General features: G+C 44.2%; 1 protein-coding gene across 1 annotated transcript in view; it reads right to left on the minus strand.

Annotated features, from left to right (window-relative positions):
• Positions 1–630: 630 nt before the first annotated feature.
• GPR139 (G protein-coupled receptor 139) overlaps positions 631–18808 on the minus strand; it is a 41506-nt gene continuing 23328 nt past the window's right edge. Inside the window, exon 2 of the mRNA XM_061153972.1 lies at positions 631–1565. Within this exon, the coding sequence (XP_061009955.1) occupies positions 631–1565 (935 nt within the window). The remainder of the gene's footprint in view (positions 1566–18808) is intronic.

An 18808-nucleotide genomic window follows, 5' to 3' on the forward strand; every position in this document is an offset into this window, starting at 1 on the left:
TTGGAGCATTTTCACAGAAACTCTGGCCAGATTCAATCATGGGCAGGATTCAATCCTCCCCTGCCCCCTCAGTGTCATTCTTCAGATAGGTATTTCAGGGCCACTTCAAGACCAAAACCCTCCCTAGGACAAAGGGAGCCCTTGGAAAATTCCCGAATTGGTCTGCATTGTTAGCTGCTGGTAACAACACAGGGAAATGATGGATGACCTCAGTTCTTGGAAGAAGAGTGTGGGCTCAGCTATGTGCTACTGTGGCGTGATGTGTCACGTAAAGGAGCCGTTCCCAATGACTGTGGATGATGCCAAGCCTAAGTCCATAGACTATCTCTCTCTGGTGTGTCCTTACAGGCCACAGGAGAACGACACAACCTCCAATGACATCTTCCAACTGGTAGAGACTTTTGCCGTCTACATGACTTGGTGGAAACAGATGCATAAATGAAAACAAGATTCAAGCTTTTGTTGTTTTTCTCCTCCATCTTTCCTCATCTACCAGTCTGAAAGTTGCTCAGTCTGTGGAGACAGGAAATCAGGTTAGCACTCTTAAGGAGAGCTCTTCAGCCACAGGATGGGCCACATTCCCATCTGGAAATGGATTATGCAGAGGCACTAGGTGCCAAACCTAGGGGGTCATGGGGATACTTTTATAGGTTTTCCATTTTTGTCATACTGGTACACCAGCATCTTGATACAGTGTGAGTTGGCCGGTGAGATCCAGGGACTACTTGTTATGGAAAAGTTATGGTTGGTGTAGAACTGGACGGGTTGCTTCTGGCACTTGAAGAAGGCCTTGAGAGTAGCGGCCGCCATGGTGCGGAACCGCTTGCTGATGAAGCAGTAGAGGAAGAAGTTGATGGCCGTGTTCAGAAGGGCCAGCATGTTGGCCACATCGGACATGATGTGCACCAGCCAGGGGTTCTGGATGGGCGCCCCATAAAGGTGGTAGAGGATCATGATGATGCGTGGGGCCCAGAGCGTGGCAAAGATGGAGGTGATGGTAAACAAGATGGCCGTGGTCTTGCCCGTGGAGTAGCCGCGGAGGCGAAAATTGCTCTTCCTCCTGAGCTTGTACACAATGATTGAGTTCAAGATGAAGAAGATGGAACAGGGTACCAAGTACACAGTGAAGCAGTGAATCCAGATAAGGACATGATGCACAGAGGTGCTGACGTAGTCTTCAGTCCAGAGGTTGGGCCACCAGTAATAGGGGATGCTGGTCAGGAAGCAGGTGACGTAAACACTTACGATGACTTTCCGGGTGCGGGCTGGGTAGGAGACCGTGTGGTACTTGAGCGGGTGGCATACTGCGATATACCGGTCAATAGTTAATGGAACAGTAATCCAAATGGAAGTGTGGATGGATGAGAATTCCAGCACTTCTATGATCTTGTCGGGTACCTGAGGCATCTGCATGTTCAAGATGAAATCTTCCAATAGGAAGTCCACGAACACAATGAAAAAGAGGACCAAGATGTCAGCAGCAGCAAGTGCCAAAAGATAGTTGTACGAAGACTTCTGTCTCCTAGCCACCAGCTGAGAGAGGATGATCACGGTTAGGATATTTGCTGTGGAGAGAAGAGAATCTGGTTTACATCTGAAGCAAGATGACTTCATTGGTTACTAGGGGCCCCTTAGGAATAGTGTATTGGGCACTCCCATGGAAATCAAAGGGACTGAACCCATGTTCTTGAGGGAAACTTCTGTACTGCAGTTGCATCTCACACAAACATCTTGACACTATTTGGACAAAATTTCAAGTTCACATTGTGCTTTATCTGTCCTCACAGTCATGACAGTGGTGCTGCTGTTGTCCTCACTTCAGCAATGAAACTGAGGCTCAGAGAACTTAAGGAACTCGCTTAGAGTCAAGAGTTAGTAGTTCATGGTGACAGGATCCAAACTCAGATCCCCTAATCCTTAATTCTGTGCTCTTTCTTTTGTCTGACTGCAAGGAGGATATGGGGCTGGAATGGCGTTTTCTGTGCTCAGGCAGGAGATTGGACTATATGTCCTCTTAAGAATCTTTAGAACTTAGATTTTAAGACCTTTCCTTTGTAAGTGGGTTTAGAATGAAGAAGGTTATGACCTTTAGATTATTTTTAAAATAAATTATATATTTTTTAGAATAAGTAGTCTACACACAGGGTACATAATTAAAGTTAAAAGCAGAGAAATGTAAAATTTCCTTCCACTCTTATTCTCCAACCCAAATACCCTTCCCTCAGGGCAATCACAGTTAAATAATTAGTGCTTTACATGTCTGTGTAATACATATGTATATAGTTTTGCAAAAAGAGTAGCAATATATTTTTCTGGGGATCAGAATTGTTTTGAAACGCATCCACATAATTTCTGATCAATTTTAAGAAGCAAATGTCTCTCTGAATAAGATACATCTGGAAAGTCATTAGGGACTCATTCTAAAAGGATATCCCAATGGATAACATCTGAAAGTCATTCTACACTTTCATTAACTCATAACCAACTCTGAAATTTGAACATGGTTAATCATATTTTGCAAACAAGGGTCTCAGAGAATTTATGTCCCTTGTTTGAAGTGCAGTGGCAAGGCTGGTATCCAGGGCTGTCTTTCTTGCATGCATCTTTAAAGTTATTTCACAATAGTTCACAAGTGAAAATGTCTTTGATATACATACCCTGGTGTATTCATCACTCAGATTAAACAAATGTTAACATCCTGCCACATATGCTTTAGTTTTTTTTTAAAAGAAGAAATGACGCTATAGATGTAGTTGAAGTCTTTGAAATTGTTCCAGCTCATCCTTTCCTTCTCCTGTTCCCTCCCTAGAGACAGCCACAGTGCTGTCGTCTCTAGGGCCACGTTTGCACAATCTTAACTTTCTTTTATGCAGAACCTGCCACTCTACATGGGGATGTTTTTCACTCAACAAGATGCTTTTGAGATCTATTTTTATTGATACATGGAGATCTGTTTCACTCATCTTAATGACTATAGAGCAATTCCATTAATAAATTTGCCACAATTTATTTATTCACTTATACATAGACATATTTATGCATATACAAACATGTCTATACATGTCTGTATGTACATATACACATACTACATAGACATATACATCTAGCTGTCTATAGTGTATATGTATACTGCCATATTATATAGACATTTATATGTGTGTATATATATACACACACCCACATTTAAACTGGTTTCACGATTTTGCTCTTTCAATCTGCTATAGTTAATACCTTGACACGACTCTCTGTGAGAAGTAGCTACATGTGAGAGTTTCTCTCGGTAGTATACATATATTATAAGTGTGTTTACTACGTTTCAGAGTACTTGCACCATCATCTTTACCAGATATTGCTACACTGCTCTGTAGAGTGGTTTTACTAATCTGCACTCCCAGCAGTAGTGTATGAGAGTTCCGGTGGCTCCATAACCTCTGTACTTGGAACTGTCAGGCTTTTGATTGTTTGTTTAAGTCTGTGCTGTCCTTGTTCTTGTTCAAAACACCTTGAAATAACATTCGGAAGTGGTGGAGAGTTAAGGTACCAGTTATATTAATTATCCAATATTCAAACCCAGGACTAATACCCAAGCTCGAAACCATGTGATAGTATCAATACTTCTAAGCAGGGGTGGGAGTACCATGCAGGTATGTTACACCCTGTATAATAAAGAAAAATTATAAGTAAACTTTAAGTCAACACCTAAGAAAAGAAGCCCATTAAAGCAAAATTCTTTGCATTGTTAATCCTGGAATTTCAAATATTTACTTATCCAGCTTTGTCTGACTTTATGACATATCAAGTTCCACTTTGTTTCCAGCCAGAGAAAAGTGATTCCTGTTCTCTAGGTTGCCTCTGACTTAGAAAAGTGACATTGTTTCTCAGAACCTCTTTTTTCCATTCATTAAATAATACCCACACTTGCTCTCATATCCCTGCTCTGCTCCCGACTTATAAGGGGGGACAGAATGAATAAATGCTGAGGTCTCCCCAGAAAAAAATGTTATACAGTCATCCTTTAGTATCCACAGGGTATTGGTTCCAGGACCCTCCTGTGACACCAAAATCTGCCAGTGCTCAAGTCCTGTATATAAAATTGTAGAGTACAGATGGCTCTCTGACTCTGTGGGTTCCCATTTACAAATACAGAGAGCTGATTGTATATATTCTGCAGAGAGTGACTCTTCACCACCATCTCATACTTCTTCATCGAAACCTATTTGTTGTGTAGTGCTAAAAATTTTCCATAACCAAACTCTTTAAAATTATTCAAGCTCCATCTAATTAATGCTTTAAGCCAGGCAAGTCATCAGCTCCAAACGAAATTGCCAGCTATTCATATTTGACATTTCCTTAAGTTCCTAGTAATTGCGTCTCTCGAGAAACTAACCCACAGCCATTGAGTTTCCCATTTCTTTCATGCAGGTAGATTTGCCCCCAAGGCAACATCAAGAACACTTAAGACATCCTTGGGATGAGAGAGATGTGTGAGCCACAGAGACCCAGAGGGGAATGGAACAGTGCCTATGTATTGATTTTCTGAAAAAGAAATGAGGAGGTAGAATTTTCAACTCTTAAGGTTTGACATTTGCTATAATTCCTCACATTGAAAAATCCTTTCATTTCCACCGTGACAGTTTTTTTTCCCCAAAGAAAAGGAGTGGTGTTGACAGGGCCTGTGTGTATTTATAAAGGTTGAATAAGCGAAGGAACCCGAGTCATCACCGCCTGAAATTCCATTTCTTAGTTTTTTTTTCTCAAACTAACTGGCCCAAGAATCTGTTGTGTGGAAACCCAACCAAATCCCACCCAAGCAAGTCCCCATGGACTTCATGATCAAAATGTCAATGCTTCTAAAAAACAAATCCTTTCTGTCAATGTTGTCTTTGGACAGGTTTAAGCTCCTGGGTAATATAAAGCCCACGTCTTGTGATTGCAAAGCTTCTTGGTTATATTATTAGGGGAATTCATTTCCTATACATTGCAGCTTACCATACTCAAATTTGAGAGGATTTGGGGAACAAGCTAAAAGAACAACACAGGTCAGACTGTCAGACCCCACCACTGGATGGTTGACTGGAGCAGAGGGGAAGGGTGAAGGTCTTCCTGAGGTATTTTCTATGTCTACGAGGACCAAGAGTACCTTCAGATTCCTCAGAAGAGCCCTGACTGGGATATCTGAGTTTACATCTCTTAATTCTGCTACATGTCTCTTTTTTTTTGGTCTTTGAAAATTATTTTTTTCAGTTATAAAAGCAAAATATACTTGTAAAAATTAAATCTGTGTATAATAATATTATTATCTCACTTTTATTGAGCATTTATTTTTAAGCATCTTACACACAATACTTCAATTTAATCTTTACAACCACACTGAGGTCATAACAGTTATCTGAAAGCTTTGAGGCTCAGAGAGGCTATAAGTAACTTGTTTGAGGTCACACAGAAAGTGAGTGGTGAGCCAGGACGGCCAGGCTTTTTGTCTACTGTGTTTGTACATTTAACTATTACATCAGACACTGGAAAGTGAAAGTCTGTCCAAATCCCATTTTCTAGAAACATTACAATATCTAATTGCTTAGATGACCCTCAGTGAACCACCTCCTGGTATTCATGCCTTTGTGTAGTCTCTTCCTTTTGATTCAGAGTTGGTCCCATGACTCACTTTTAACCAGTAGACTATTGTGGGAGTGACACTGTACAACCGGACTGCAAGTTTTTCAAAAGAAAACTGGCCTTGGGATGCTCTATCTCGGAGTCCAACTGTGAGAAGTCCATGTCACTTGCAGAGGCCATGTGTAGGGACTCTGATTGAAAACCCCAGGTGAGTTCATAGCTGACATCCAACATCAGTTGTCACTTGAGTGAGCACTCTTGGATGTCCAGCTCAATGGAACCCCCAATAACTGCAGTCCCAGTTAACTGCCCCTCTGCTGCAACTGCTAGAGACCCCAAGCAAGAGCCTTCCAGCTGAGCCCAGTCAGCCTAAGAACCAGGACAAATAATCCTAAACTGTTGTGTTAAGGCTCTAAGTACTGGTTTACAATAGTTTACGATGCTGCAACCAGAACAGAGGGTAACCATTTGGCGTTTGTTTCTCCAGGATATTTATATGCCTATAATTATAAATATAATTAGTAATATGATCATCACCACAAAATGAGATCATACACTAATACTGTTGTGCAAGCTGGTTTTTTTTTTTTTTTAAATTAGAAATTAGAATTTTCCTATGTCAACAATATTCATGAAATACTCACCTATGACTCTACAGTCCTTATTTTATTATTTTGGCCACTACAGAGCTTCATTAAGCATCTTTGCATATTTCTGTAGAATATGTTCTCCAAAGTAGAAATGCTGGTTTAAAGGATAACCCATTTTTTTTCTTCCCCTCTCTCTCCTTCCCTTCCATTCTCCCTTTTCCCTTCCTTCCACCCTCCTTCCCTCCCTGTCTGTCTCCTCTTTTCCTAAAGACAGCTAATAGAATTTGTAAGAAGGAAAGAAGCTCAAGTTGAAGCTACAAAAAGATTTAGGTTAGACATCAAAGAGCACTTTCTGACTGCAGTGGCAGTTATGTGAACTAGAGCAGGCCACTGATACCATGGCTGTTTGGTCCATGCAGGTCTTCCAAAAAGAATAGAGAGTTGTGTATTTGGGCTGATTAAATTCCTGGGATTACCTTCTGCAAATCCTCTCTCTCTGCATCCTAAATCATGTTCTTGCGAATTTTCAAAAAGAGAACCATTCAACCCTTTCAGCCACCATTCCCTGTGACTTAAATGAATCCCCCCCCCCCACTTCAGATGCCCATCTTTTGCACTAGAAGAAGCAGTCTTCATGTCCTACAGATACAGCAGGACCCCCTGACATTCTGAGCAATTTCAGTGGTGTTATTTATGTGGCTGCTGGAAGGTACCTCAAGGACAGATTTTTAGGAAAAGCAATTTCCAAGTCCCACAAGCAAGAAATCAGCACTGTCCTTGTTTAGATCAGCTGTGGGGGCTGCATTGTGTGAATGGACATCGCCTCTTTTGGGCTGTCACTTCCCTTGCTGTTATCTTTTCAATTACAGATCTTGGAGTGGAGAAAGGGGAAACAAAATGATGCTAGCTCTGGAAGCCTGAACCAGGTTGCTGCTACTGCCCTGGTTCCCCTGTGGTGGGGAGGGCACCAGGTTGCTGCGTCTAGAGGAGCCAGAAGTGGAAGGAGGCATTGTTTCCATTGCAGCTGCCCCACCCATGGTGCAGAGCATCTGGTGTGTAGTGGTGGGTGATGGGGCTCAGAGCTACACAACTGATGCCTCCTCCAAGGAGTACAGCTCCACAGTGTTTGATGATTACAGTGCTCTGAGGGCATGGTGGGCCCAAACCTGTGGGATGCAGGGCCAGGAGGAGTACGACCCTCTTGCACACTCTCCCACCCTTAGACCAATGTCTTTGTCATCTGTGCCCCCACTGCAGAGAATGTGTGGCATCAGTGGCATCCAGAAGTGTGTTACCACTACCCAGAGGTGCCCAGCCTCCTGGTGGATATCAGGGAAGACCCGAGAGCCCAGCCTGTTACCTGTGGCTCCTCAAGGAGCAGAATAGACCCACCCTGTGTGCTATGAGGAGGGCTCAACTTGGTGGCAGGACAGCACTCAGCTTGGGACACCCCCGCCTCTAATTAGTTGTGCCTTGAGTGCCCCAGCTGAGCCTAAAGGGCAATTCTGAAACCCCTGGGGGTGTTTCCTGAATGCCTTTAAAAGAGGCCCACAGGGCTTTGGGCTCTGCCCCACTCTGCTTGGGAACACCAGGTATTCTTGAGAGCTCAAGCCCAAGAAGCAGCCCAATGCCCCTCCCCATTTTCCTACACAGACATTGCTTCCTAGGTGCTGTGTCTTCTCAGGTTAAGAGCTCTCAGCTGTTTTATCCTTAACTGCTCCCTCACTGCTCCTCAAACTGTTCCCCGCTCAAGATGCTCTCTCCTTTCCCCAAAGAAGGGGCCACAAAACCCAAGGAAAACAAATGCACCCTAACCTACCCCCACATGCCCAGACTGCTTCTGCATCTGCTGACTGACTCTGCCCCCACCCTCTCTGGACCTTTCCTACCCCATCAGTATCAAGAGAATCTCCTGTCTCCAGTGGAGGCGGGGTGGTGGGGAAGATGATGCTGACAAGACTTGGTATTCAGTTTTTTTGACCTCTGTGGATGGTGTCAGGAGGTCTTCAGGAGGTTGTGCCCTCCTGAGGGCTCCTAGGAGAGGAGCAGGGAAGGGTTTCCCAACCCCAGGCACTGCCTGCTGGCCAGTGGCCATCCTTGTTTCCTGTTGTTCCACTTGCTTCAGGGCAGAAGCCAGGGAATGTGGAATGTCCTTCCTGAAGTTGGTTGTTAGAGGCATGAACCTGACTGTGGCTGGTGGAGTGGAGATCAGGCAGTGGGGCCCCACCTTGCAGGAAGGTAATCCCTGAGAGATGCCTTCAAGGTTCCTGGAAGGGCCGTTTGTTCCTTTTGCTCTTTGCAGGCTAAACGTTGCAAATCATAGTGGAAGAAGTTATGAAGTAGAGTGACTAATCTCCCTGAGCCTCAGTTCCTACATCTGTGAATTTGGCATCAATATAAATGGTACCATCATAGACTTGTTAGGTAGTTAGAATAGGAAACAGGAGTCCAGAATGGCAGTGATTAAAAGACAAGGAAGGGAAAAGCCTGCAAAAATAGAACAAAGGAAGGTCCAAGGACCAGAGTGAGGACCTCAGGTAAAACAAAAAACACTCCTGGCTAGCCCAATTTACATAGAGCAGTCCCGGGGCAGGGCGGGGGGGGGGGGGGGGGGGGGGCGGACACATATAAAAAAAGAAGCCAAAGGGCTGGGGGGTCTCTCCCTCTCTCTCCCTCTCTTTCCTGCACACTGGGGCACTCTTCTCTTGGCGTCTTTGGGTCAACATGCCCTCACGGCCCGAGGATGGATTTTCCTGCTATTATCTAAATAAAATAGAGCTGTAACATGGAGCTGTAACACTGATTTGTCTAAGAGCTATAACACGGTCCATTCGAGACCTGAGAGCTATAACATGGTCTGTCCAAGACCTGAGAGCTATGACACGCCGAGGGCTTTAAGGTCCGTCACTCCAAATCTTGGTTGTGATGAGACAGAACCGAGGAGCATACACTCGCCTGACAGACTGATAGAAAGATAGAGGAAATAAAGTGTGTAAAATGTTCCCAGAACATGGTGAGCACTCTGTAAACATTAGTTGTTACTTTTCATACCTGGCCTGAACACACAGTTCAGTTCAGCAGACAATATTGAACTAGAGGCCAGACCCCGTGCTGGAAGTAGAGCTGAATAGGAGAGAGTCTGAGCTCTCAGCGAATCCATAGCAGAGTCCCGTTTACCTCTATGGATCATTCCAGGCATTACAATCCTGTCACCTCATCTGAAAATTCTTCATTCCCAATCCCTCTAGCTGCATCTGTATTTCACCTTCAGCCTCCTCTTTGTTTCTCTGTTTGGTGGAGAAAAAACATTGTGCTTTACTACTTGATGATTCAGTTGTCTCTTACATTCTCTGAAATAGCCTTTGTTCTTTTTAAATTCTAGTTATTATTTTGATAGCCCTTTAATTTTCTTTGTAACTTTACTATCATGCCCTTCACTGTTATACTACTTGTCGCCACATTTAGCATTTGAATATTCTTTTCAAAGTTGAATCAGTGTTTCCCGCTTTCTTTGAATCGCTCTAGGATCTCATGCCTAGAGTGAGAGCACAGCTTGAGGCAGGGATGACAGAAATATTAAATCTTCAATTGATTGATCGGGGCTGCTGGGCACCATATTGAAAATTTTCCCAAAACCACACCTGTGTTTGGTAGTGCTGTGATGGATTGGTGATGTCTGCCATCATGGGGGGAAAAAAACCTGTTGTGGAGATTTGCCGTGAGGAAGTCTTAGGACCTGGATCCATGGTGCAGCTTTCCTTTCCCTCAGAACTTAAGGAAATAGTCGTTTCCGGTTTTGATCAGGACTAGTTGAGACCTAGCAAGACAACCTACTCCAATATTCTTGCCTGGAGAATCTCATGGACAGAGGAGCCTGGTGGACAACAGTCCATGGGGTCACAAGAGTTGGACACGACTTGGCGGCCACTAAGCCACCATCAACCAAGCCTGCCTTTGCGGTTGCCTAGTCAGCAAGAGCTAAGATGGCTGCCACCCCAGGCCAGCCTGACTCAGGGCAGTGGGGAGAAGGGAGTAAGCATCTAGGCCAAGGGCCAATCAGTTGGCCTTCTCTTGACAGTAACATTGATTCTGGCTTTTTGACCAGAGGCAGCTTCTTTGGGTAACCATGATAACTACTAGATTCTCAACTGGGAAACCACGTTCAAGTTGGCCAATGACTCAAATGTTTTCAAACCACAATTCTCAGTGCCAAGCTTCATTTTCTTATGACTACCATATATTGAGCATCTACTATGTGCTGGGTGGCTTTGTATAGATTAGATGATTTTATGAGATTTGCTGATGAACATTTTTACTTTCAAAGTTGTGCATTTAATTTAAATGGTATTAGAGGACTTCACTTTCACTTTTCACTTTTATGCATTAGAGAAAGAAATGGCAACCCACTCCAGTGTTCTTGCCTGGAGAATCCCAGGGATGGGGTCGCACAGAGTCGGACACTACTGAAGTGACTTAGCAGTAGCAGCAGCAGAGGAATGTTATTTTTCCATTTAGGGCAGTGATAAAAGCCTGTGCATAAAACAGCTTTATTTAAAAAGTGAGTTGATTTAGAGAAGTATATAAAATGGCAGTGTGAGCATTCTCTGATCTCCATTTTACAAATGAGGAGAAACTAATATAAAGAAAGGGTGAGCCACCTGCCCAAGATGGCACAGCTGGGAAGTCAAAGAAGCATTTCGAGAGCACTTGATGGTGCCATTCTGGGTCAAGTTTTGTACCAAGGGAAGGATGCAGCTGTGTTTTCTCAGCTCTGGGGCTTTTGTCACAGAGACACATGTGGGCAGGGCTTGAGGTGACTGGCCAGAAAACACAGAGCAGAAGAGTTATCAGGAAGGACGGGCTTGGGTTAAAGTGAGAGGCATGAATTTTGGAGTCTGGAGGAGCTGGGTTAGCGCTCCAGATCCTCACATTTCTCACTGGCACTCTTGGGCAAGTAAATTCAGGGGGAAATTGATAAATGAGGGTAACAGTGGTGTCTGGTTCAGAGGGCTATTTTGAGGATTGGAGGGAATCACACACAGATAAAGCTCTTGGCATGGTGCCTCGAACAGGGAGAGCGTGTGGTAAGTGGTCTCCATTAGTGTCTTTGAGTGTGATGACCAGTCCTGTGATGGCGACAAACTGAGCCAGGCAAAAGCCTGATGCGGAGGCAACAGCACAAACCTAGGTGGGGCTTCTCCCGGCATAGTTCTTGAGGTTCGGAGAACTGGCTCTGGAAGAGACCTCTGACTCACTTTTCATATTCGGTCAGTGAAAATGTCCTTCAGGCTGCTGTATGTTACATATGAAAGTTAAGAGAGTAAATCCTAAGAGTTCTCATCACAAGGAAAACTATTTTTGTTTCTTTTTCTGCTTTCTTTTCTTCTTGTATCGCATCTGTATGAGATGACGGATGTCAACTAAACTTATTGGAGTAATCATTTCATAATATACGTAAGTCAGTCATCGTACTGTACACCTTACACTTATGCAGTGATGTATGCCAATGATATCTTGATAAAACTGAAAAAAGAAAGCATTCTTAGCCTTTCCAATTTTGTTAGGAGACCCCTTGGGATTAGACTGAGTTCTCACATAGATGCTTGTGTGCTCCTGGACAAGTCACTTCCCTTCTCAGAGCCTCAATTTCCAGATCTGCAAAGTGAGCCAATTAGTAAAGCAAAAATTAAAAAAATAGTATCATAGCTCTCATTTGGTAAAGATGGGCAGAGGTTTCACAGGTACACAGGGAAGGGCTCCCAGAGCGTGTGACCAGTATGTGCCAAGGCAAAGAGAAGGAAAGAGGAAGATCCCTCACCATCCTCTCAGGGCAGCTAACAGTTATTGAGTGTTTACTGTGTGTCGGGCCCTGAACTCAGCTCTTCGTATACATGAAGGATATTTCATGTCTATAATATGAAACATTATCTAATATTAAATATCCAAGAGGGCTTCCTGAGTGGGCTCAGATAGTAAAGAATCTGCCCACAATGTAAGAAACCTGGGTTCAATTCCTGGGTTGGGAAGATCCCCTGGAGAACAGAATGGCAACCCACTCCAGAATTCTTGCCTGGAAAATTTTATGAACAGAGGATCCTGGCAGGCTACAGTCCATGGGATTGCAAAGTGTCAGACATGACTGAGTGACTAACACTTTCACTTTCAAATATCCAATATACAATATTTGCTAATAAAGTAGGTACTCTTTTCATCCTTTTATTACAGATGAGAGAGACTGAGGCTCAGAGGGTGAAGAAGTTGACTGAAGTTGGATGCAAAAGTGTCAAATGCCTCTTCCAGTTCTTCCACTCACACAGATCTGTAATACAAGGGCTGAGCATGTGCAGTAATAATCGGCACATTTATTAATAATGATTCCCTCTACCAGGCACTTGCTATTGTGGCTCACTTGTTAGAGTTTTTACTGGAATCAAATTTAATCCTCATACAACATTAGGAGATAGATACTATTTATTGATAGGCCCATTATAGAGTTGAGAACACAGAGGCTCCATGGGTTAAGAGTCTGGCCCAGATTAGATATCAAATGTGTGCTGGACCTAGAACTCAAAAACAACTTATTAGACTTTAGAGTCCATTTGATGGACCTGTTCATTCAGTTTCTTCCATCATTAGCTCGAGGGAACTGACCATTAAGTAGAAATGGGTCAATTCTTTCGCTGTTTCTTTCTTTCTTTATTTTTTTAACAGTGAGTATCAGCTGGCATGTATATGGCATGAGGTAGCTGAGGGAAAAATTCCCTACAGAGGATTTGTAAGTCCTTCAAGAATACTCACCAATTGGTATAGCCACTATGGGGAATGGTATGGAGGTTCCTTAAAAAACTAAATATTGAGCAGTGCCACTTCTGGGCATATATCCTGAGAAAAACATGATCCAAAAGGGTACATACACCCCAATGTTCATTGCAGCACTGTTTACAGTAGCCAAGACATGGAAGCAACCTAAATGTCCATCAACAGAGGGATGGATAAAGAAGATGTAGCACATATATACAATGAGCTATTACTCTGCCATTAGAAAGAATGAAATAGAGCCAAAGTGGATGGCCCTAGAGATTAGAGATGGTCATACTAAGTGCTGAGTCACTTCAACCACGTCTGACTCTTTGTGACCCCATGGACTGTAGCCCATGAGGCTCCTCTGCCCATGGGATTTTTCAGGCAACAATACTGGAGTGAGTTGCCATTTCCTCCTCCAGAAGATCTTCCCAACCCAGAGATCGAACCCGGGTCTCTTACATCTCCTGCATTGGCAAGTGAGTTCTTTACACTTAGCGCACCTGGGAAGCCCTGAGATTGTCATACTGAGTGAAGTAAATCAGACAGAGAAGGCAAACTATCATATGACATTCCTTATATGTGGAATCTAAAAAGGAATGATGCAAATGAACTTACAAAATAGAAAGGGACTCATAGACTTAAGGAACAAACATGGTTGCCAGGGGGAAAGATGAGGAGGGAGGGATAGGGAGTTTGGGATGGACATGTACACACTGCTCTACTGAAAATGGATAACCAATAAGGACATACTATACTGCATAGCACATGGAACTCTGCTCAATGATATGTAGTAGCCTGGATGGGAAGGGAGTTTGGGGGAGAATGGAAACAGGTATACATATAGCTGAATCCTTTCACTGTTCACCAAACCTATCACAACATTGTTAACTGGCTATACCCCAATACAAAGTAAGAAGTTTTTTTTTTTTTTTTTTTTTTTTAAAGAACACCTACCACTCCCAACCCCTGGGAATAAGCAAGGATAAAGAGACAGGGGGGTCATCTCTGCCTCTGAGGGTCTAATTTCTTCCTTTAAGTACAAGGCATATGACTGGGGCCCTCTCCATGGCTCCTCCAGATATGGAATGGTGCTCACATCAGCTAATCCTCCCTGGGATTCACCCCAGGTGCTTGCCGCTGGTGGCTGCTGTGTGCACAGGATGCTCATTTGCTTGACAGTTTTGTGGACCCAGAGTGATGGTCACTGGGTATCAGGGGACCAACAGGAAATCAGAGGCTTCTGGGCTCTTCATCTGGAGTTCACTCGGGTGTCAGAGGCTAACTGTGGCTCCGCTCAGGTTGTCACTGTTTGATTAAACATCTTGCGCTAAGCACCATCCATCTGTCTCCCAGTGGCTGCTGGGGGTAGGTATTTGCAGCTATGGGCAAATTTCTTATCAATCATGCATATAAAACACAGCCAGTATGAAAGCTTCATTCCTGTTGTCTGTCTTCTTCCATGCAGTCAAGGACAATGGGACAATTAAAGCAGGCTGGCACTCATTTACTCATTTCACAAACATTTACCCTGCACCAGGCAGTGGGTCACGCACTGCACATGCAGTGCTGTTGCAAACACATAGGTGGAGTGAGTCCACAAGGGGCTTACGATCTATTTTAACCAAGTAGAGGTCTGTTCTGCTACCTACTAGCTCTGAGGCCTTGGGTGAATCACACGTTTCTCTGGATCTTTTCTCATTCAAAAAGCATGTGCTGGGCAGGTGTTATGTGGCATTCTGAGGCTGCTGGAACAGGGAGGCAAGTCTCTCTCCACTGGCAAGCGAGGCAGAAAGGGAAAGAGGTTGCATGACTGAGAAGCGAGTGTGACCCAGGGGGCCCAGGCATTTTCTTGGGCCCACAGGGAGAAAGTGGGAATGAATTCTGACTTTGGGGCCTGGGAAAGCTGCATGAAAGTGTGAAGAGCACTGCATGATCAAAGGAAATGGGGCCATAGGTGACCCAGTCAAGAACGAGGAACATAATAGATAAATTAAACAAATAATTCTTCAGCTAATAACCCAAGCTGTCTTTCTAGCCTGAAGGCTCTCTTCCCAGGGGCCATTTCCTAGGGGCAGCTGGTTGCCTTGCAGCCAAAGCCAAGTATAACCTGCAGCAATCAGCTGTCTACTTCGCACCTCCAGCTGCTTTCTAGTATAAGGTCTGCATCAAATGTCTCCAAGTTAAGAGAAGGAAAAGCAATACCATGCGATGCCAAGAAACAAATCCCACTCACCAGGATAACAAAAGTCCAAGGATATGGTGTAAAGGTTAATCTACTTACCCAGGGTTCCATTGCTATAGATACCACCAACACTGACCACAACTCCTACGACCACTTCTTTGATGATTTGGGAGGCACTTCAGGGACTCTCAGTGTCATCCCAGAATGAAAAGAGGCAAAGAGTAAAGATTCTGGAGACTTGCTGCTAGGGTGCAAACCTGCTTCTGCCACTTTCTAGCTGTGTGACCTTGGACAATTTACTTAACCTCTCTGAGCTTCGGTTGGCACATCTGTGTAAAAGATAATGATGCAGTACAGGCTTTTGTGAGCATTAAATGAATTAATACATGGAGAGTGCATGGTACCATATAGGCCATATAATTTTAACACCATAACTATTAGGTTGGAAGTCCAGAAGGGCAGGAAGTGTATTTGCTTGTTACCATTAACATATTGCCAACCTCTTACACAGTCCCAGGTATATGGTTGTTGTTTAGTCACTAAGTTGTGTCTGACTCTTTTGACCCCATGTACTGTAACTCAGGCTTCCCAGGTGGCTCAGTGGGTAAAGAACCCACCTGCCAATGCCTGAGACACAAGAGACCCGGGTTCAGTCCCTCGGTAGGGAAGATGCCCTTGAGGAGGGCATGGCAACCCACTCCAGTATTCTTGCCTAGAGAATCCCCATGGACAGAGGAGCCTGGTGGGCTACAGGCCATTGGGTCACATAGAGTTGGACTCAATGGCAGCGACTTAGCACGCATGTACTGTAACCCACTAGGCTCCTCTGTCAATGGGATTTCCCAGGCAAGAATACACGAGTGGGTTACCATTTCCTTTTCCAGGAGATCTTCCCAACCCGGAGATCTAACCTGCATCTCCTGCATTGGCAGGTGGATTCTTTACCACTGATCCATGAAAGAAGCCCTAGGCATGTGGTAGGTGCCCTAAATATCTGTTGAATGAATGCATGAATGAATGATTATGAATGTAGATTAATGTGGCATTGTAGACATGCAGGAAAGGGCTTTGTCATAGTTTTGAACAGACTGGAATGTTGCTAAGTGTTTACTGTGGAAAATAAGTCAGGTGATGTGATCAAGGGTAATTGGAAATTAATTTAGTGTTCAGTGAGAGAGAGATCTTTTAAAGACTATCAGCCTCTCCATGTTTTGTGCCAGAATCTTCCATGTGAATCCAATTTCAGTTCAGTATAAATTTAGTGATGCCTAACTATGTGCCAAGCCTGGACCAGTCTCTCAAGGAGTACAAGACCCTGGGCTCAGGGTGCTGAGATCTTACTGAATAAAGTCATCCCAAGGCAGCATGAGGAGTCATTCAAACTCCTTGCTCCCTTCAATGACTATGCCATGGTGTATAAACTCAGATGGCACAAGACACCAGGCAGATGACATCAATGTGTGAGGTGAGCCTGCAGGGGCCTTTAGTCAGCTCCCTGGCTTATATCCCCTTTCAAGAGAGCAGCCACTGTTCAGTTCCACCTAGTGGTTTTCCTGATGCTGGGAAAGATTGCAGGCAGGAGAGTGGGGAGACAGAAGATGAGAGGGTTGGGTGGCATCGTTGACTCGATGGACATTAGTTCGAATAAACTCCAGGAGATAGTAAAGGACAGGGAAGCCTGGCGTGCTGCAGTCCATGGGGTTGCAAAGAGTCAGACACAACTGAGAAACTGAACACCAACAAGTGGTTTCCAGAAGGGAATGCCAGCCAACTGCGGCTGTGCCAGCCGCTCAGTCGTGTCCGACTCTTTGCAACCCCATGGACTGCAGCACGCCAGGCTCCTCTGTCCGTGGGATTTTCCAGGCAAGAATACTGGAGTGGGCTGCCATTTCTGTTTCCAGGGGATCCTCCTGACCCAGGGATCGAACTGCAGGTGGATTCTTTACCATTCTTTACCACAGGGAAGCCAACTGTGGCTGGGTCATCCAATATTTCAAGATAGACTTGCAAGCAACACACACAAACACAAACACACAGAGTGACCCTTGGGTCTCGGATTTGAGGCCTCTGCTCTATAGCAAAATCCCGTGTCTTTGCACAAACAACCAGATATCATTAGCACCCTTCTGCATCCCATGCAAATGCTCTTCACTTTATGAGCTGTTGCCCCAGTGTGCAGTGCTTTTTCCTAGCTTTGTAGCACATGATGGGCTATTTCTTCTGGCTGGAATCCTTTCCCTGCCTATACCACTTTGCCTGGCAGACTTTTTATTTTTAAAGCCTTTCCTGTTCTCAATGCACTGAGGTAAGCACCTTATTGGATAGAGTATTTAGAACCTTTTTTATCATGATCTCCTTCAAAGTCTTTATCATCCATTAACTGGGAGTTCCTGGGAGGCAGAGACTGTATTTTTTTTTTTCTGTGAACCTCGGGGGCCTATCACCGGGCAGACAAAGAGTATGCACTCTGTCAATGTTAGAGAAATAAAAGGGTGACAGATGGATGGATGGATGGGTGGATGAATGGGTTCCCCAAGGCACTCTCTGTGGAGCATTCATCAGCTGGCTGTCACTCCTCAGGTACTCCATTCTGTCCAGGATGACATGATCTTATCCCAGTCCTCTGTCTTCTCTCTAAACCCAGTCTCTCTAGGTAGCCTCTTGGGAAAGTTTTCCTGTTTCCTCCTAAGATGGTTGATGGATCTGGGTTCAAATTACCCATTTACTTGTCCAGGCATGATCTTAACTCAGTTTCTTCATCTGTGCAATGGGCACAATACTGTTTCCCAAAGGGCTTATTAAGAAGACTGAGTGGGACTTCCCTGGTGATCCAGTGGATAGGAATCTGGCTGCCAATGCATGCAACATGGATTTGATTTCTGTTCCAGGAAGATTTCACATGCCATGGGGCAACTGAGCCCATGAGCCACAATTACTAAGCCTGCACTCTAGAGCCCGTGCTCCTAACAAGAGAAGCTACCACAATGAGAAGCCTGTGCACTGCAACTAGAGAGTAGTCCCCACTTGCTGCAACTAGAGAAAGCCCATGCGCAGCAACAAAGGCCCAATGCAACCAAAAATAAATAAATAAAATTTAAAAAAAGAAGACTGAGTAACCTCATGCAGTAGAGCATTGCTATTATGCCTAGCATTTAGTAGGTGCTCAAAAGTATTCATCCCAGGTGGCTCAGTGGTAAAGAATCTGCCTGTCAAGGCAGAAGATGCAACAGACATAGGTTCGATCCCTGGGTGGTAAAGATATCCCGGAGGAGGAATGGCAACCCACTACAGTATTCTTGCCTAGAAAATTCTGTGGACATAGTGGGATATAGTCTATGGGTCACAAAGAATTGACACGACTGAGCATGCACACACATTTGTACACTGGATGTGATAGCTTCTTTCTTAGAGCATCAATTCTTTCCTTTGTTGGAAAGCGGGGAGCACCAATTTGGAAACCAGACTTTGTGGACTTAAATCCCAAGTTTGTCAATTCCTAGCTTTGTGGTCTTGGCTAAGTTACTTAAATACTCTGTGCCTTAAAGTTCCTCATTTGTAAAATGGGGATAATAATTCCTGTCTCCTGGGGTTCTTGTGGGAATTAAATCAAGGGCTGAGA

Source organism: Dama dama, chromosome 10 (assembly GCF_033118175.1).
Source record: "Dama dama isolate Ldn47 chromosome 10, ASM3311817v1, whole genome shotgun sequence".
NCBI classification, from domain to species: domain Eukaryota; kingdom Metazoa; phylum Chordata; class Mammalia; order Artiodactyla; family Cervidae; genus Dama; species Dama dama.